Raw genomic sequence first — 12,964 nt, 5'->3', positions numbered from 1 at the left:
ACTTAAGTGAAGTCTTAACTACAAACTCAGCTAAAACAATGGACCTTTTTTATTTCTTTTTACACTCCATTTTAATTATTTGCCATATTATTTATTAATGTAATCAGTCTGACTCCCATAATCTAAGTGGGTTTTTCATAAATAAAGCCCCTCAACTCAAAGCTGACGTCAGTTTGTAGTCCTACCGAAACACCAAACATGGCGTCCACTGAGGGCTGTTGGTGGAGAAACTCTGACACCTACTGCCCACCAGCTGTAACACACACAAGTTACAAAACACTGACATTTGCAGCCATTTACACGCTCGCGTGTGCTGCTGCGTTATACAAACACTGGAGTTCCTGCTCTTAAACTGCAGCGCCAAACACTGAACATCACAGGTTGTATAAACCTTATTGATGCAGCTAAATGAGTAAGTGTCGAGTCAAATCCTCCGCGTGGTGTTGGTTAATAATCGTTTGTCGTGTATTTTAGGGGGAGAAATGAAAGGCAGACCGACGAAGTCCGATGCATCTGAATCAAAGGGAAAAGTGAAGAAAAGAACCGGGGAGACCTCTGCCCCAACTCTCTCCAAAAGGCTACGAGCCAAAAAAGATGGAGAAATATCCAAACAAGGTGTGCAGCCCTGACAGGACAGCTTCAGCGCGGTGACACTGAACGCGAAAGATTTAATTTGGTTTGTGTGTCTTGCAGCAGCAGGGCCTCCTCTCAAGTCTGCAGGAGTCCAGAAGAGAAGTGGGCGAGGAAGCATCCTGCACTACATTTATAAAAGCACTTTGGGGCAAAGTCTTCACTCACAGATGAGACAGGTGAGACTGCTGGTCTCAGGTGAGGCTGCACAGCGGGGCCAAATACAGAAACTCACAGTGTAAAAAAATATAATGCCATAGCTGTATGTGGATGTAGGGAAATTCTCCACATGCATTACATCTTTAAATCATTCTGTGCAAATGTGTGAGGGAAATAACTAAGTGCATTTACTCAAATACTGCACTTAAGTACATTTTTGAGATACTTGAGTGATTCCATTTTATGTTACCTTATACTTCTACTCCACTCAGTGGGAAATATTGTACTTTTTACTACACTTATAGTTACTAGTTACTTTTTACATTAAAAAAACATATGGTATGCTTATATGATATTTATTGCAGTACTGTACTACTAATAAGTGGCTTCACATTGACAAACTACAACATTACAATGCTCTTACATGTATTTGTTAGTGATGGAAACAGAAATATATAATATTCTATAATAATATAACACTTTGAAAGGAGCCATTCTGCATAATGAGTACTTTTACTTCTGATAGTATGAAGTACAGTATTTTGCTGATAATACTTCTGTACTTTTACTCAAGTAACATTTTGAATTCAGGACTTTAACTTGTAATGGAGTATTTTTAGACTATGGTATTTATACTTTTACTTAAGTAAAGGATCTGAGTACTTCTTCCCCCACTAAATATTTGCCTCTGACGTGTAGTGGAGTAGAATTAAAAAGTAGCTGAAAAGGTGAATACTTAAGAAAAGTCGTAGTGCCTCAAAATTGTATTTATAAAATCTTAATCAGAAAAGTAACTAGTAACTATAGCTGTCAAATACATGTAGTGCTGTAAAAAGTACAATGGTAAATGTGGATGAATTTCTGTTACGTAGGAACACATATTCATGGCCACATTCACTTGCAAGTAAATAAAAAAACTGCCACATGTAAGCCCAAAGCTCAGAGAAGTAGATTTTGACACGGGGCCTCAAGATCAGCATGTCAGTTGTTATTGTGTTTTAATTGTACACATTCCCCGAACTAAATCAGCCCAACCCAGTTTACGGGCTCGGTTGGTAATTCAGCATTGTATATATTAAAGATATGGAAATTTAAACACCTCATGGAAGAAGACACAATCACTGCTACACAGGTGGATCATATTAGGCTAAAAACGAGTAAGTAATGTTGTCAGATATGGAAAATCCCTGACAACAATATGAGACAACAAGTTGAGCTCCAAAGAGGACACGTCAACTGTGTTCAAATTGCAAAAAAAAACGGTCAAAAACTGCAAAGATGTTTTCTATGTCAAGTGGAACAGTTTTTAAAATATGGAAATCTATTTTATTTCTTCATTTTGATCATTATCATAGTAGCTGCCACACTGGCAACTGCTGCTCTTCATGAAAGTTACAGAAAATGCATTACATGGAAGTAAAATACTCTTTTACACTATATTACAAGTGTTATAGATTATTTTATGATAATAATCACTTTAAACTTCAACTTAAAGCTCAAGTGGTTCCATATACTGAATGTACTGTAGCTATAAAGACATTTGGATAATAGACACTCTGAATTTGAGGAAATTTAACTTCGCCATAAAGCGTTGAAACCTGTTATTTTATCTATTTTCCAAGTCCTTGTATCCTCATCGTGACTTTGTTTCTCTCATCTCATTCTTTCAAACCCATGACGTAACACAACTTAAGAAGCTGTCTGTTACAACTAAAACAATTAGTCAGTTGGCAGAAAACTAATCACAGACAATTCTGTTGATCAATTAATTTTTGAAGTCATGTATCAAGAAAAAAATACTAAAATTCTTTGGGTCAGTTTGAAAAAAACATTCTCGAAGACGTCACTTACAGCTCTGTGAAAGTGTTAATTTTTCACTATCTGGCATTTTATGGACAAAAATATATTTAGATAACACATAAATATATTAGTCTTAAAAATATTTACAGATGAATTAATAACAGCTCTCCTTTAGAGACACATACTAAAGGATATAAGTTTGACTTATATACAGTATGTATCTGAAATATATAGCTCTGATGCCTTTTGTTGTTGCATTCATTTTAATTGGAGTCCAAAAGCTCCCACATAGTTCCCACAGTACAGAACAGATTACCCTTTGTTACCTTCCTTATAAGGCCAGGTAGTCAGTCAGGCAATAGACAGTGTATATCGGATCTCCACACATTGGAAATCTGTCAGTTGTACATTCAACTCTGTTGTCTCTTCCAGTGTCTTCAGGAACCTTTTGTTCGCTCACTGTCGTCGTATCATTTCCACGGTGCTACCAGCCCCTTCGACCGCAGGATCACCTGTCTGGAGTGGCATCCCACTCATCCCACCACTCTGGCTGTGGGGTCCAAGGGTGGTGATATATATCTGTGGGACTTTGAGGTGCCCATGAAGAAAACTTTTATTCAAGGGGTGAGTTCCTGCGTGAGTGTCACATTTGTTTTACCAGATATTTAAATGAACAGAACGAGGTGTTCAACAAATTATCTGTTTTGTTTTTTTAAATATTGCTTTTAAATTATGATTAATTTCAAAACCGTGCAAATTAGATTTACTTGACGACACACTGTTATTGGTTCTCTGCTTAGATGGAGGCTGGAGACTCAGTTACAGACATGAAGTTTAACCAGTTAAATCCCACTCAGCTGTTCACCTCGTCTATCGGGGGTACGACAGCACTTCGAGATTTCAGTGTGTTTGCCAATACAGATGTGCTGAAGTAAGACTAAGTCCCCTTGTTTTCTTTGAGCTACAATCAGATAGGGTTGTAGATTTTAGGCCTGATCAGTCTAGCATCAGTCTTCTTAACAGGTGGCCCTTATTGGTTTAATGCTAAACATTTGTGTGGCAGTGTGTTGCTAATAACTGCCCGTGATAAGTCTGCATTTGTGTTTCTGTGCACAGAGCGGAGCGGGAGATTTTATTGGAGGGATGAAGTTTTGCCCGATGGACCTTTCCAAAGTCTATGTGGCTTCTGGTGAGGGCTCGTTGACCATGCAGAGCTTTGAGGGCCGCGCACCCGCTGTTCTGTCCAGAACTCAAGACTGTGGCCACGATCACCACAATGTTTGGTGAGAAAACTGCAAAGAAGACTGATGCTCGGCAAAGACATGCTGCGATCTTGTTAATGTTCTGCTAAAGTATAAACTAAAAAATAAAAACATGCATCTCCAAAATTTCAGCTTTTCATGAAAGAAGAAAAAAGCTTTTATTTTCAGATTTGTAACAATGCACTTCTTAGATAATTTGATGTGTATTTCTAGGTGTTTTTTAGCCTGAGACATACAAGCAACCTTCAGTTTATGTGAAAACTTTAAAATTGTAGGAAATGCTAACATATCTTTCACTGGACAGCAATGAAAAGGAATATTACAGTCATTCATGTGTTCAGATTTGTGACACTTATTTAAGATTATGTTAAATTAACTCACATCCTGTTGAATGTTTAAAACATTTTTATCATTAATTTAGAAAAAAAAGATTTTTGTCTATTGGATCATAAATGTATTGTCGCACTGTGGAATTTCTTAGCTTCATCCCTGTTTGATTTTTCTTCTGTTATATCCACTTAATTCACTTTGTTCTTTGTTTCCTTACAGTTACTGGTACTGCTGTGTAGATGTGTCAGTAAGCAGACAGATGCTTGTGACAGGAGACAATGTGGGACAGCTCTTACTCCTGGGTTTGGATGGCCAAAAGGTTAAATTCTACTGTATTTTAATGAGACAACAAAGGGCTTGTATTGTCTTTTAGCCACTAAAGAGAATTAGTATATCTCAAACAAGTAAATATTTTAATGAATTTCATTGTTCTGTTTGGATGTTGTAGATTTTCAGTGACAAGTTGCACAAAGCCAAAGTGACCCATGCAGAGTTCAACCCCCGTTGTGATTGGTTGTTGGCGACGGCCTCAGTTGACCACACGGTGAAGCTTTGGGACCTGAGAAACATCAAAGATAAGAAGAGCTTCCTCCATGACATGCCTCATGAGAGAGCTGTCAACTCTGGTAACGCTCTCAATCAGAAAACCCTGTCTTACTTAATTACGTTTTGGGTTTTTTTTAGAAAATTCTGCAGTTTTAGGAACATTGTGACATTTGTGCAATATAAATGATAGAAAAGTAAATGGTACATTAAATGTAACTTGTCCTGAGTTTTGAAGAGACCTCTGGTAGTGTACCATCCATGTTTCACATTAATATAGACAATACATATAGTTGCAAAGTGTCATTGTTGGTATAAGATGCAAGTGATTTCTTTGTGACAAATGTCTGAGTTCTGAGTTAGTTAATGAAGACAAGAACCTAAAAGAAGTCATGATTTGTATTACAGTTGCTATGACTACAGATCTTAAAGAAAATCTAGGTTATTTTGGTTAAGCTGGTACTGTCGCCTCCTCACAGCCTTTTTCAACCCGTTGGACTGCTCCAAGTTGCTCACCACGGATCAGTATGACCAGATCCGGGTCTACTCATCCTCTGATTGGTCGAAGCCTCAACATATCATCCAACATCCGCACAGACAGTTTCAGCATCTCACACCCATCAAGGTTTGTTTCTTCTCTGCATTGTGTATGTATCCTCCTGTAACTTGTGTAGAAATGTCTCCTGAGGGATCATGACTTCAAAAACGTAACTAACAAACATGGTTTAATGAACGAAGGACATCCACAAAGCAGTATGAGTTCAGGATATCTCCGAAGTGAAGCACGGACAGGATTGTCGACTGAAGAAAAACATGCTTTACCTGATATATGTATTGTTTTATAGGCAGGAAGAAGTACAGTGAAATTACAGGTTCTTGTGACTAAACCACGTTTCATCTTATTGGCATTCAGTACAAGTTTAAGAGAGGTCTGAAAATGTCAAATAGTAATCTGGACGTGGCTTGAGGGCAACAGCCAAATGCATATGAGGCTGTGCCATCAGTATCAAAATGAGTATAAAAATCTGCTGGAGAAATAATATTAATATTCATTTGTAGACTTGTAGATAATAATGGACCAGGTGGTATTTGAAGAGGAGGCTAGGAGCAAGCAACATCTTTGTGTGTGTGCTTTGTGAGTGTGGTAGGATAGCATTTGTGACAACAGAATACTGTTGTTATTTCTCTGTAGGCCACATGGCACCCTGTCTATGACCTAATTGTGGTGGGCCGCTACCCTGATGACCGGGTTTGCCCCGGAGATCAGAGGAGCATCGACATCTTTGATTCCAACACAGCAGAGCTTGTGTGTCAGCTGCAGGATCCCACAGCTTCAGGGATCAAATCTGTAAGTATGTGTTAAAAAACACCAGAAAAACCTTTTAAAGACACCAAAACTGTAGTTACTAACACACACATATATTTATTTACAGATCAACAAATTCAATCCAGTGGGTGATGTGATTGGATCTGGAATGGGTAAGTTCTTCAAAAGTACACTGATAGATGTGTTATCTGATGACTTGATTCAAACCAGTTCTGTGAGAGAAGGACAAAGTGTGTCACTAAAGCTGCCTAATGTTCACTCACAGGTGTAACGGTGCTGGTCTGGGACAGGAACGAGTCATTGATCAGTGATCGGCACAAAGAACAGGAGGAAACCTTGACCTCAGCGGACGGCTTAAGGTGCCAGAGGAGGACTCAGCAGCGCTCCAGCAGGGACAGGAGAGGTCCTGCTGTGGATGCAAAGCTCAAGAAGAAACTAGCTTCTATGCAACGATCAGAGACCAAAACCAAGACGAAGACTGGGTGTACTAAACAAAAACAAGCCCAGATGAGGAAGAAGTAAACTATATGGTAGTGAGGATCTTGAAAATCCATGTGTGTATATTCCTTTTGTTTACTGTTTGTTGTGTCTCTGACTTCAGGGATTGTTTGAATGTTCAAAAAACGTTTCAGATATCTTTTATAAACCAGTTTAAAACTCTTGTATGTTCTCACAAATGTTTTTTTACTGTAATAAAAATGACCATGTTTCATACATTATTGAGTCGTTTTACACATTTTTGACCACATGCATTATTATGAATACGCATTTCACAAAAATGTAAGGCAAGTATTTTATTGCATACACCTTTATCTCATACAGAATGGCAGTATGAGTATCATGCATAACTGAAGAGGTAACTTCCACGTAGTTCATGGACCGTGACGTTTGCCACCTGGAGGAGCACTCCACCCCAGGCCTCCTGTTCCTCTTTTCTCTCCTGATGCCAGGCCTGGTGGGCAGAGTACACCATGCTCAGGACAAGACTCTCAAACTGAACCTGGGTCAGCGGCCTTCTCCTCTGACCCTCCAGTGCGGTCACCATCTGCACCATGGAGCTCAGACTTCTGGGAATGTTGTCATTGATCTCAGACAGGAAAGCCCGCCCTGGCCTCATTGATGCCATCTCTTTGTCGAGCAGGACGATGTTGTTGTCCTGGTCCAGCTCTACCCCGCCCAGCAAAAACTGCATACAGGAGAGGAAAAAGAAATATCCATCACTTACTCTGCAAATAAAACATTGCAAGATTTTTAATTTATCTGCATGTAGACTTCTGTTAACTCTAAAATGAAAAAAGTACCTCAAACATCAGGTTTGCATCAGAAACTGATGAGCCAGTTTTTTGAGAAGTTGGACTTCTGCCTGCAGCCACATCTACAGTAGAAAATACTTAAGTTTAACTGGGACATAATTGAAATTAGTCGCTGACACTGAACACTTGTAATTCTGTTTACTGCATATTGAACAGTGCAGGCAGTATCATATAACAACCTAAAACTTTTTGTCCTCATCACAGTCCTGTTAGAAGATATTCTGTTTCCACTTACCTTGCAGCACTTGCTCAAACCAAAGCAACAAAATGACCTGAAGGCAGACCGTTAGTTGTATTTTCATTCTTCTCTTGATTATTAACGACTGATAATACACCGCATCCTTCTCACCTCTGCTCTCCCTCACCCACTTTTGTGAATCCAGGAAGCAAGTCAGCCTGAATGCCGTACATTTTTCCTCCTTGGAAAAAGGGACAAAAAGCCAGTTGGCTTTGATGCAGAGCAGATGGCAACACTTCTTATCCACAGCATGCAGAACTTTGAGCTAGCAGGACTTAAAGTTCACAGAGGCAACAACAAAAAATAAATAAACAAAAACATCAATTACATCAATATGAATTAACAAAGGGTGAGGATCCTTCTCAATTAACATAAATCCAGTCCAATAAAGAAAGAGGCTTTATGGGATTTTTGTCCTTCATACACTGAGAAAATTTTGCAAAGTATATGTAGTTAATTCTTATATGTGTTCATTCAGGGGGAATTTACAACTATAAATGTGTAAAATAAATAAATCCAATCATTTACAACAAAATCAAAAATGTTCTCCTTCATAAATATTCCAGCTTTAACAGACATGACAGTCAGTGGGTGAAGCCAGCTCTGAAAAGTGCAGTTGGTGAAGATTATATACAGCATGTGCTGTGACAAAGGCATTATTTTTATCACAACATACCCTGGAGTCACTATGTAGCTAATTAAGTAATTAGCTAACCGTGCAACCTACATAACTGACTCCTCTCAGTTTAAATTACTTATTTAGTATAAATTAACAGATTATATCTTGTGAGTTGAGTGACCTACAGCATTATTTACATCAAGAAAAAAGGATTATTTCCTAAATGACAGCTGTAGTAACACAGCTCCACCACGTGGCGGCAGTAGCACCGGTTGACAGACCAGCGAATCGTTTCATAGCTGACCGATGAAAAAGTTTATTTACTTCCGGTGAAGAGTTCAGCTCCTCCTGAATGATAAAGTAGTGGAGATAACGGTAACCCCGCATGTTTATTAGTCGTGTTTAAAGCGTCACAACTACTTTGTGTCATTCACAGTCCTGGTTATAACTCTACCTTTACGGTATCACGGTTGAATTTTCACTCAAGGGACCGTTAGCCGGCTGGCTGCTGTAGGTGCTAAAGCTACAGCATAGCTAGCGTTAACATAGCCAGTTAGTAATTGTGTACAATAAATATAGCTAATATATATTTTGGGACATTATTAAACGAGCTCTCGATTATGTGTCAAAAAGCATCTCAGGCACTAGCTACATCATCTGTATATTAACTAACGATAAAAACGTTTCATTAGTTAATTTAATGGCAATATAACTAAGCTTTTGAGCAGCTGCCTCTGTTTTTGCACATTATAACGTTATAAACTCAGTTGCCATTTTATAAGATACGTCTAGTTAAAACCAATGCAGTCTAATACAACAGTCCTGCAAGAAATCACGTGTTGATTTGACGTTATGGTGAATTTTGAGGCTGAAGTGTGTGTTTTTGTTGAATTATATTGTGTTTTACTGATGGGTGTCTAATATTTAGTCTCTCCTAGTTGAAATAAATGGGTTGGACAAATGATTAGAAACACCTTTCAGTATAACGCAATACAACTGAACAGCACCTCAAACTACAGTCTCGAAAAATGACCATAAAGTTAAATTAACACCAAAGCTAGAGGGATAAATGAGCCGCGCTAATGTATCAGCGGATATTAGCGTGTTTTAGATATATTGTATTGGTGTGTCGGTCGGCTGATAAGTAACAAGAAACTGCTGTACAGAAATGCCAGAATGTGTTTGACCTAATTTATAAATACTGTCACCGTTACATAGTATGTCCACTATTCAACTATAAAATGTCCTGCTCAGTACATATCTTGGTAACAAATTAAAAAAAAGGAATCCTTATAAATAATGTTTGTTTCTCGTCTATTTATTTTTTTTATAAAAATGTATTGGCCGATGTATTGTTATCACATTTTTTAAGCACTCCAATATCGACATCCGTATCGGCCTCCAGTATCAGTTGGGCTATAATCAACACCTCTCTAGAAAAGTTTTTTGTATTAGACTGCATTAGTTTTAGCAAGACGTATCTTATAAACTGGCGACTGACTGTAAATGGATGCTTTTTGGTGACTTTGTCAGGTGAGCAGCAAAGATGGAGTCCAGCGAGGAGGGGGGCCTCAGTGTCGGTGGCTCTATTGGAGAGGAGAACTACTTCCTGGGATACACCTTCACCGATCGCTCCCACTCCAGCCGGGTGGTGAAGAGCATCATGGACCTGTGTCTGGAGGACGGCCTGTTCGCTGATGTCACCATCACCGTGGACAGCAAAGAGTTTCACCTGCACCGGCTGGTGCTCTCAGCACAGAGCAGCTTCTTCCGCTCCATGTTCACCTCCAACCTCAAAGAGTCCCACAACCGCTCTATTGAGCTGAAGGACGTCAGCGCCACTGTGTTTCAGCTGCTGATTGACTACATCTATCACGGCACGATTAAACTGAGGGTGGAGGAACTGCAGGACACCTATGAGATGGCAGATATGTACCAGCTGACTGCACTGTTTGAGGAATGCTCCCGCTTCCTCTCACGGACAGTAGAGGTCAAGAACTGCCTGCAGGTGATCAGTGTTTCCCACAGAATGACAGGGAACTTGTGTTGAACATATTTTCAAATATGTATTTTACTTTACTACTATGTATTCTACTTTAATCTCACCTTGCTTTTCCCTTCAGTTATCTTTTTGTTTTCTCTACACACACGTCTTTCTGTTTCTCTCTCCCACAACTCACGATTCTGTTTTCACAGCAGCAAGTGAGCCGCGTGTGGAGGAGGCTTGTTGTTAATGACGTTGCCTATTGAAAAGATCACTGTTGCTTTACCTGGTCCGTGTTTGTAAAATGTCCACTGCGTCCACATCTTTTAACTTAATACCAGAGAGCATCTCTCTCGCTCTCTCTCTCTCTGCAGAGCATGTGCGATTGTCAGTAGACCTCACGGGAGGAGGTAGAGCGAGGGGAGATTGCCCACTAGTTAAAAGATCGCAGTTGGTGTCTCTCGGATGGATAAAAAAATAAAAAATTATAAAATAGGTCGCCAATTATACCTAGGCAGCCCACCCAAGTAAAGTCTATGTGTGGGAAACACTTAGTGAGTCACTGTTTTTCACAAGCCTGGCAGTCTTAGTCATGCTACTTAGTCATAATTGTGTTTTTGCCCAGGTGATGTGGCTTGCAGACAGACACAGTGACCAGGAGTTGTACACTGCAGCCAAGCATTGTGCTAAAATCCACCTGACCCAGCTGCATCTGACTGAAGAATTTCTTAATCTGCCTCTCTGTCTGCTCTTGGACATCATCAAAGGTATTACCCATTGCTGTGCTATCACGTCCGAAACAGTGTTTTTCCCATTTACTACAAGCCTACATTACATTATGTATAATTATTAAAACATCCAGCACAGTGGAAGTCCTATAACCTTGAATACACATTATCTGGAGCGTCTTGCTAGCTTACCATATAACCACAAAACCACAATGTCCCTGGTTCCCCCCCCGCGCATTTTATGAATGTGACTCACTAGGCCTTGTGTTTGTTTGTTTGTGTTCAGATGGAGTTCCGAGCTCCCAGAATCCAACAGTGGCCATCGAGTCATGGATAAACCACAACAAGGTGGAGAGAGAGGAGTTTTCTTGTATCCTCCAAGAAAATCTCAAGGTAACATTCTTTCATCTAGAGCTGAAAAATATTGTTGAAGAGAGTGCTCTCATTTTATGTGTGTTGTAATTATATGTATCTCTGATGTCTGATATGTCTTTATCTTGTATTTCTAAAGGAAATTGGTGAGAACGTCCACATTTACCTGATTGGCAAAGAGGAGTCTCGGACTCACTCCCTGGCTGTGTCACTTCACTGTGACGAGGACGATGCGATTAGCGTGAGCGGCCAGAACAGTTTATGCCATCAGATCACTGCAGCCTGTAAACACGGAGGTGACCTGTATGTGGTGGGGGGGTCTATCCCTCGCCGCATGTGGAAGTGCAACATGCACACCATGGACTGGGAGCGCTGCGCCCCACTGCCCAGAGACCGCCTCCACCATACCATGGTCTCTGTCTGTACTGAGGATGCTATCTACTCACTAGGAGGTAAGACGTTGCAGGACACACTCTCTAACGCCGTCATCTACTACACAGTGAAGGACAACATGTGGACAGAGACCAGCCAGCTGGACACTGCAGTGTCCGGGGCTTCTGGCGTTAACCTGGGAGGTACCATCTACCTGCTCGGAGGGGAGGAGAATGACATGGACTTTTTTACTAAGCCATCTCGACTGATTCAGTGCTTTGACACCGCCTCCCAGAAGTGCCAAATCAAACCTTACATGCTGCCGTTTGCGGGCTGCATGCACGCTGCGGTCCACATGGACGTGATCTTCATTGTAGGAGAAGGAGACTCCCTGGTGTGCTACAACCCTCTGCTGGAGAGCTTCACCCGCCTGCGCTTCCCTGAGGTGTGGAGCTGCGTTCCTTCACTGTGGAAGGTGGCCAGCTGTAATGGCTGCATATACGTCTTCAGGGACAAATGTAAGAAAGGTGATGCAAACACGTTAAAGTTTAACCCGGCCACATCTGTCGTCTCCGTTATCAGAGGTATAAAAATCCTCCTCACAAACTGGCAGTTTGTTTTGGCCTAAAGTTTGGATGTTCACACTGTGGTCCACACAGTCGCCACAGAGAATCAGGGAAGACTGCTGGATAACTTACCATGACTTCACTGTTCAGACATCCTGTGAGGAGACCTGCTCTAAATGTATTTACTCAGCTGGTTTCTGTGTCACTCATTCCTTTCTGACTTCACCACCAGACCAGTAGAAGCAGTTCAGCGCGGTGTGTCACTTGCTTGTATTCCAGTGTGTCTCATTGTGGATCCCTTAGCTGAGATGTCAAACAATTAGTTGTGATGCTGTAAACTGACATTGTTTCCTGTGCACTGCTTGTTTATTGACACGCATGAACAACTTCAGTGTATAAACCTTTACTGAATATAAAACATCCCTCAGTATATTGTATGTGAATAAGTGTATCATGATATTGTAGACTAAGTCAAATGTGCATAAACATGATAACAGACAAGGTTTTCTAACTTTTCAATTTTTCACAGTTTCTTGTCTTAAGATTGTATTTTTTGATGTACAATGTACATTTTCAAGTTAAACTGTTAACAGAAATGTCAAATATATCGCTGTAGCTACGAGCTGTCACTGTTTGTTTTGATATTTATGGCCCTGTAGCCATTATGCATTAACTGTCTCTTACTATTAATACTATGTTTATTACTAGGGATTTAGGATCT

General features: G+C 40.2%; 3 protein-coding genes across 7 annotated transcripts; 2 read left to right on the top strand and 1 right to left on the bottom strand.

The window, feature by feature from the left end:
- Positions 1-234: 234 nt before the first annotated feature.
- ddb2 (damage-specific DNA binding protein 2) lies at positions 235-6,765 on the top strand. Of its 4 annotated transcripts, none has more exons than XM_044194563.1 (11): positions 235-380; positions 475-615; positions 697-809; positions 3,022-3,225; positions 3,706-3,872; positions 4,401-4,500; positions 4,630-4,807; positions 5,204-5,349; positions 5,917-6,072; positions 6,158-6,203; positions 6,317-6,765. In XM_044194563.1, exons 2-11 carry the CDS (start codon positions 483-485, stop codon positions 6,571-6,573), a joined length of 1,500 nt encoding a protein of 499 aa, XP_044050498.1. In that variant the 5' UTR covers positions 235-380; positions 475-482; the 3' UTR covers positions 6,574-6,765. The 4 variants fall into 4 exon arrangements, with proteins under 4 accessions (XP_044050498.1, XP_044050500.1, XP_044050501.1 ...); XM_044194565.1 differs by having other exon boundaries at positions 694-809; positions 3,022-3,213; XM_044194566.1 differs by lacking the exon at positions 3,706-3,872 and adding an exon at positions 3,390-3,520 and having other exon boundaries at positions 694-809; positions 3,022-3,213.
- Positions 6,766-6,830: 65 nt separating this feature from the next.
- LOC122875448 (protein FAM180B) lies at positions 6,831-8,515 on the bottom strand. Of its 2 annotated transcripts, XM_044194574.1 has the most exons (4): positions 8,407-8,515; positions 7,600-7,783; positions 7,353-7,426; positions 6,831-7,237 (listed from the first exon to the last, which is right to left on the bottom strand). In XM_044194574.1, exons 2-4 carry the CDS (start codon positions 7,664-7,666, stop codon positions 6,890-6,892), a joined length of 489 nt encoding a protein of 162 aa, XP_044050509.1. In that variant the 5' UTR covers positions 7,667-7,783; positions 8,407-8,515; the 3' UTR covers positions 6,831-6,889. The 2 variants fall into 2 exon arrangements, with proteins under 2 accessions (XP_044050509.1, XP_044050510.1); XM_044194575.1 differs by lacking the exon at positions 8,407-8,515 and having other exon boundaries at positions 7,600-7,834.
- kbtbd4 (kelch repeat and BTB (POZ) domain containing 4) lies at positions 8,464-12,865 on the top strand. The gene is made up of 5 exons (XM_044194560.1): positions 8,464-8,596; positions 9,755-10,229; positions 10,831-10,972; positions 11,220-11,326; positions 11,445-12,865. Exons 2-5 carry the CDS (start codon positions 9,768-9,770, stop codon positions 12,303-12,305), a joined length of 1,572 nt encoding a protein of 523 aa, XP_044050495.1. The 5' UTR covers positions 8,464-8,596; positions 9,755-9,767; the 3' UTR covers positions 12,306-12,865.
- The last annotated feature ends 99 nt before the right edge of the window (positions 12,866-12,964 follow it).

Source organism: Siniperca chuatsi, linkage group LG4, assembly GCF_020085105.1.
Source record: "Siniperca chuatsi isolate FFG_IHB_CAS linkage group LG4, ASM2008510v1, whole genome shotgun sequence".
Taxonomy (NCBI): Eukaryota; Metazoa; Chordata; class Actinopteri; order Centrarchiformes; family Sinipercidae; genus Siniperca; species Siniperca chuatsi.
Note: the sequence above shows the minus strand (reverse complement) of the source record. Positions and strands in the feature narration are given on the sequence as shown.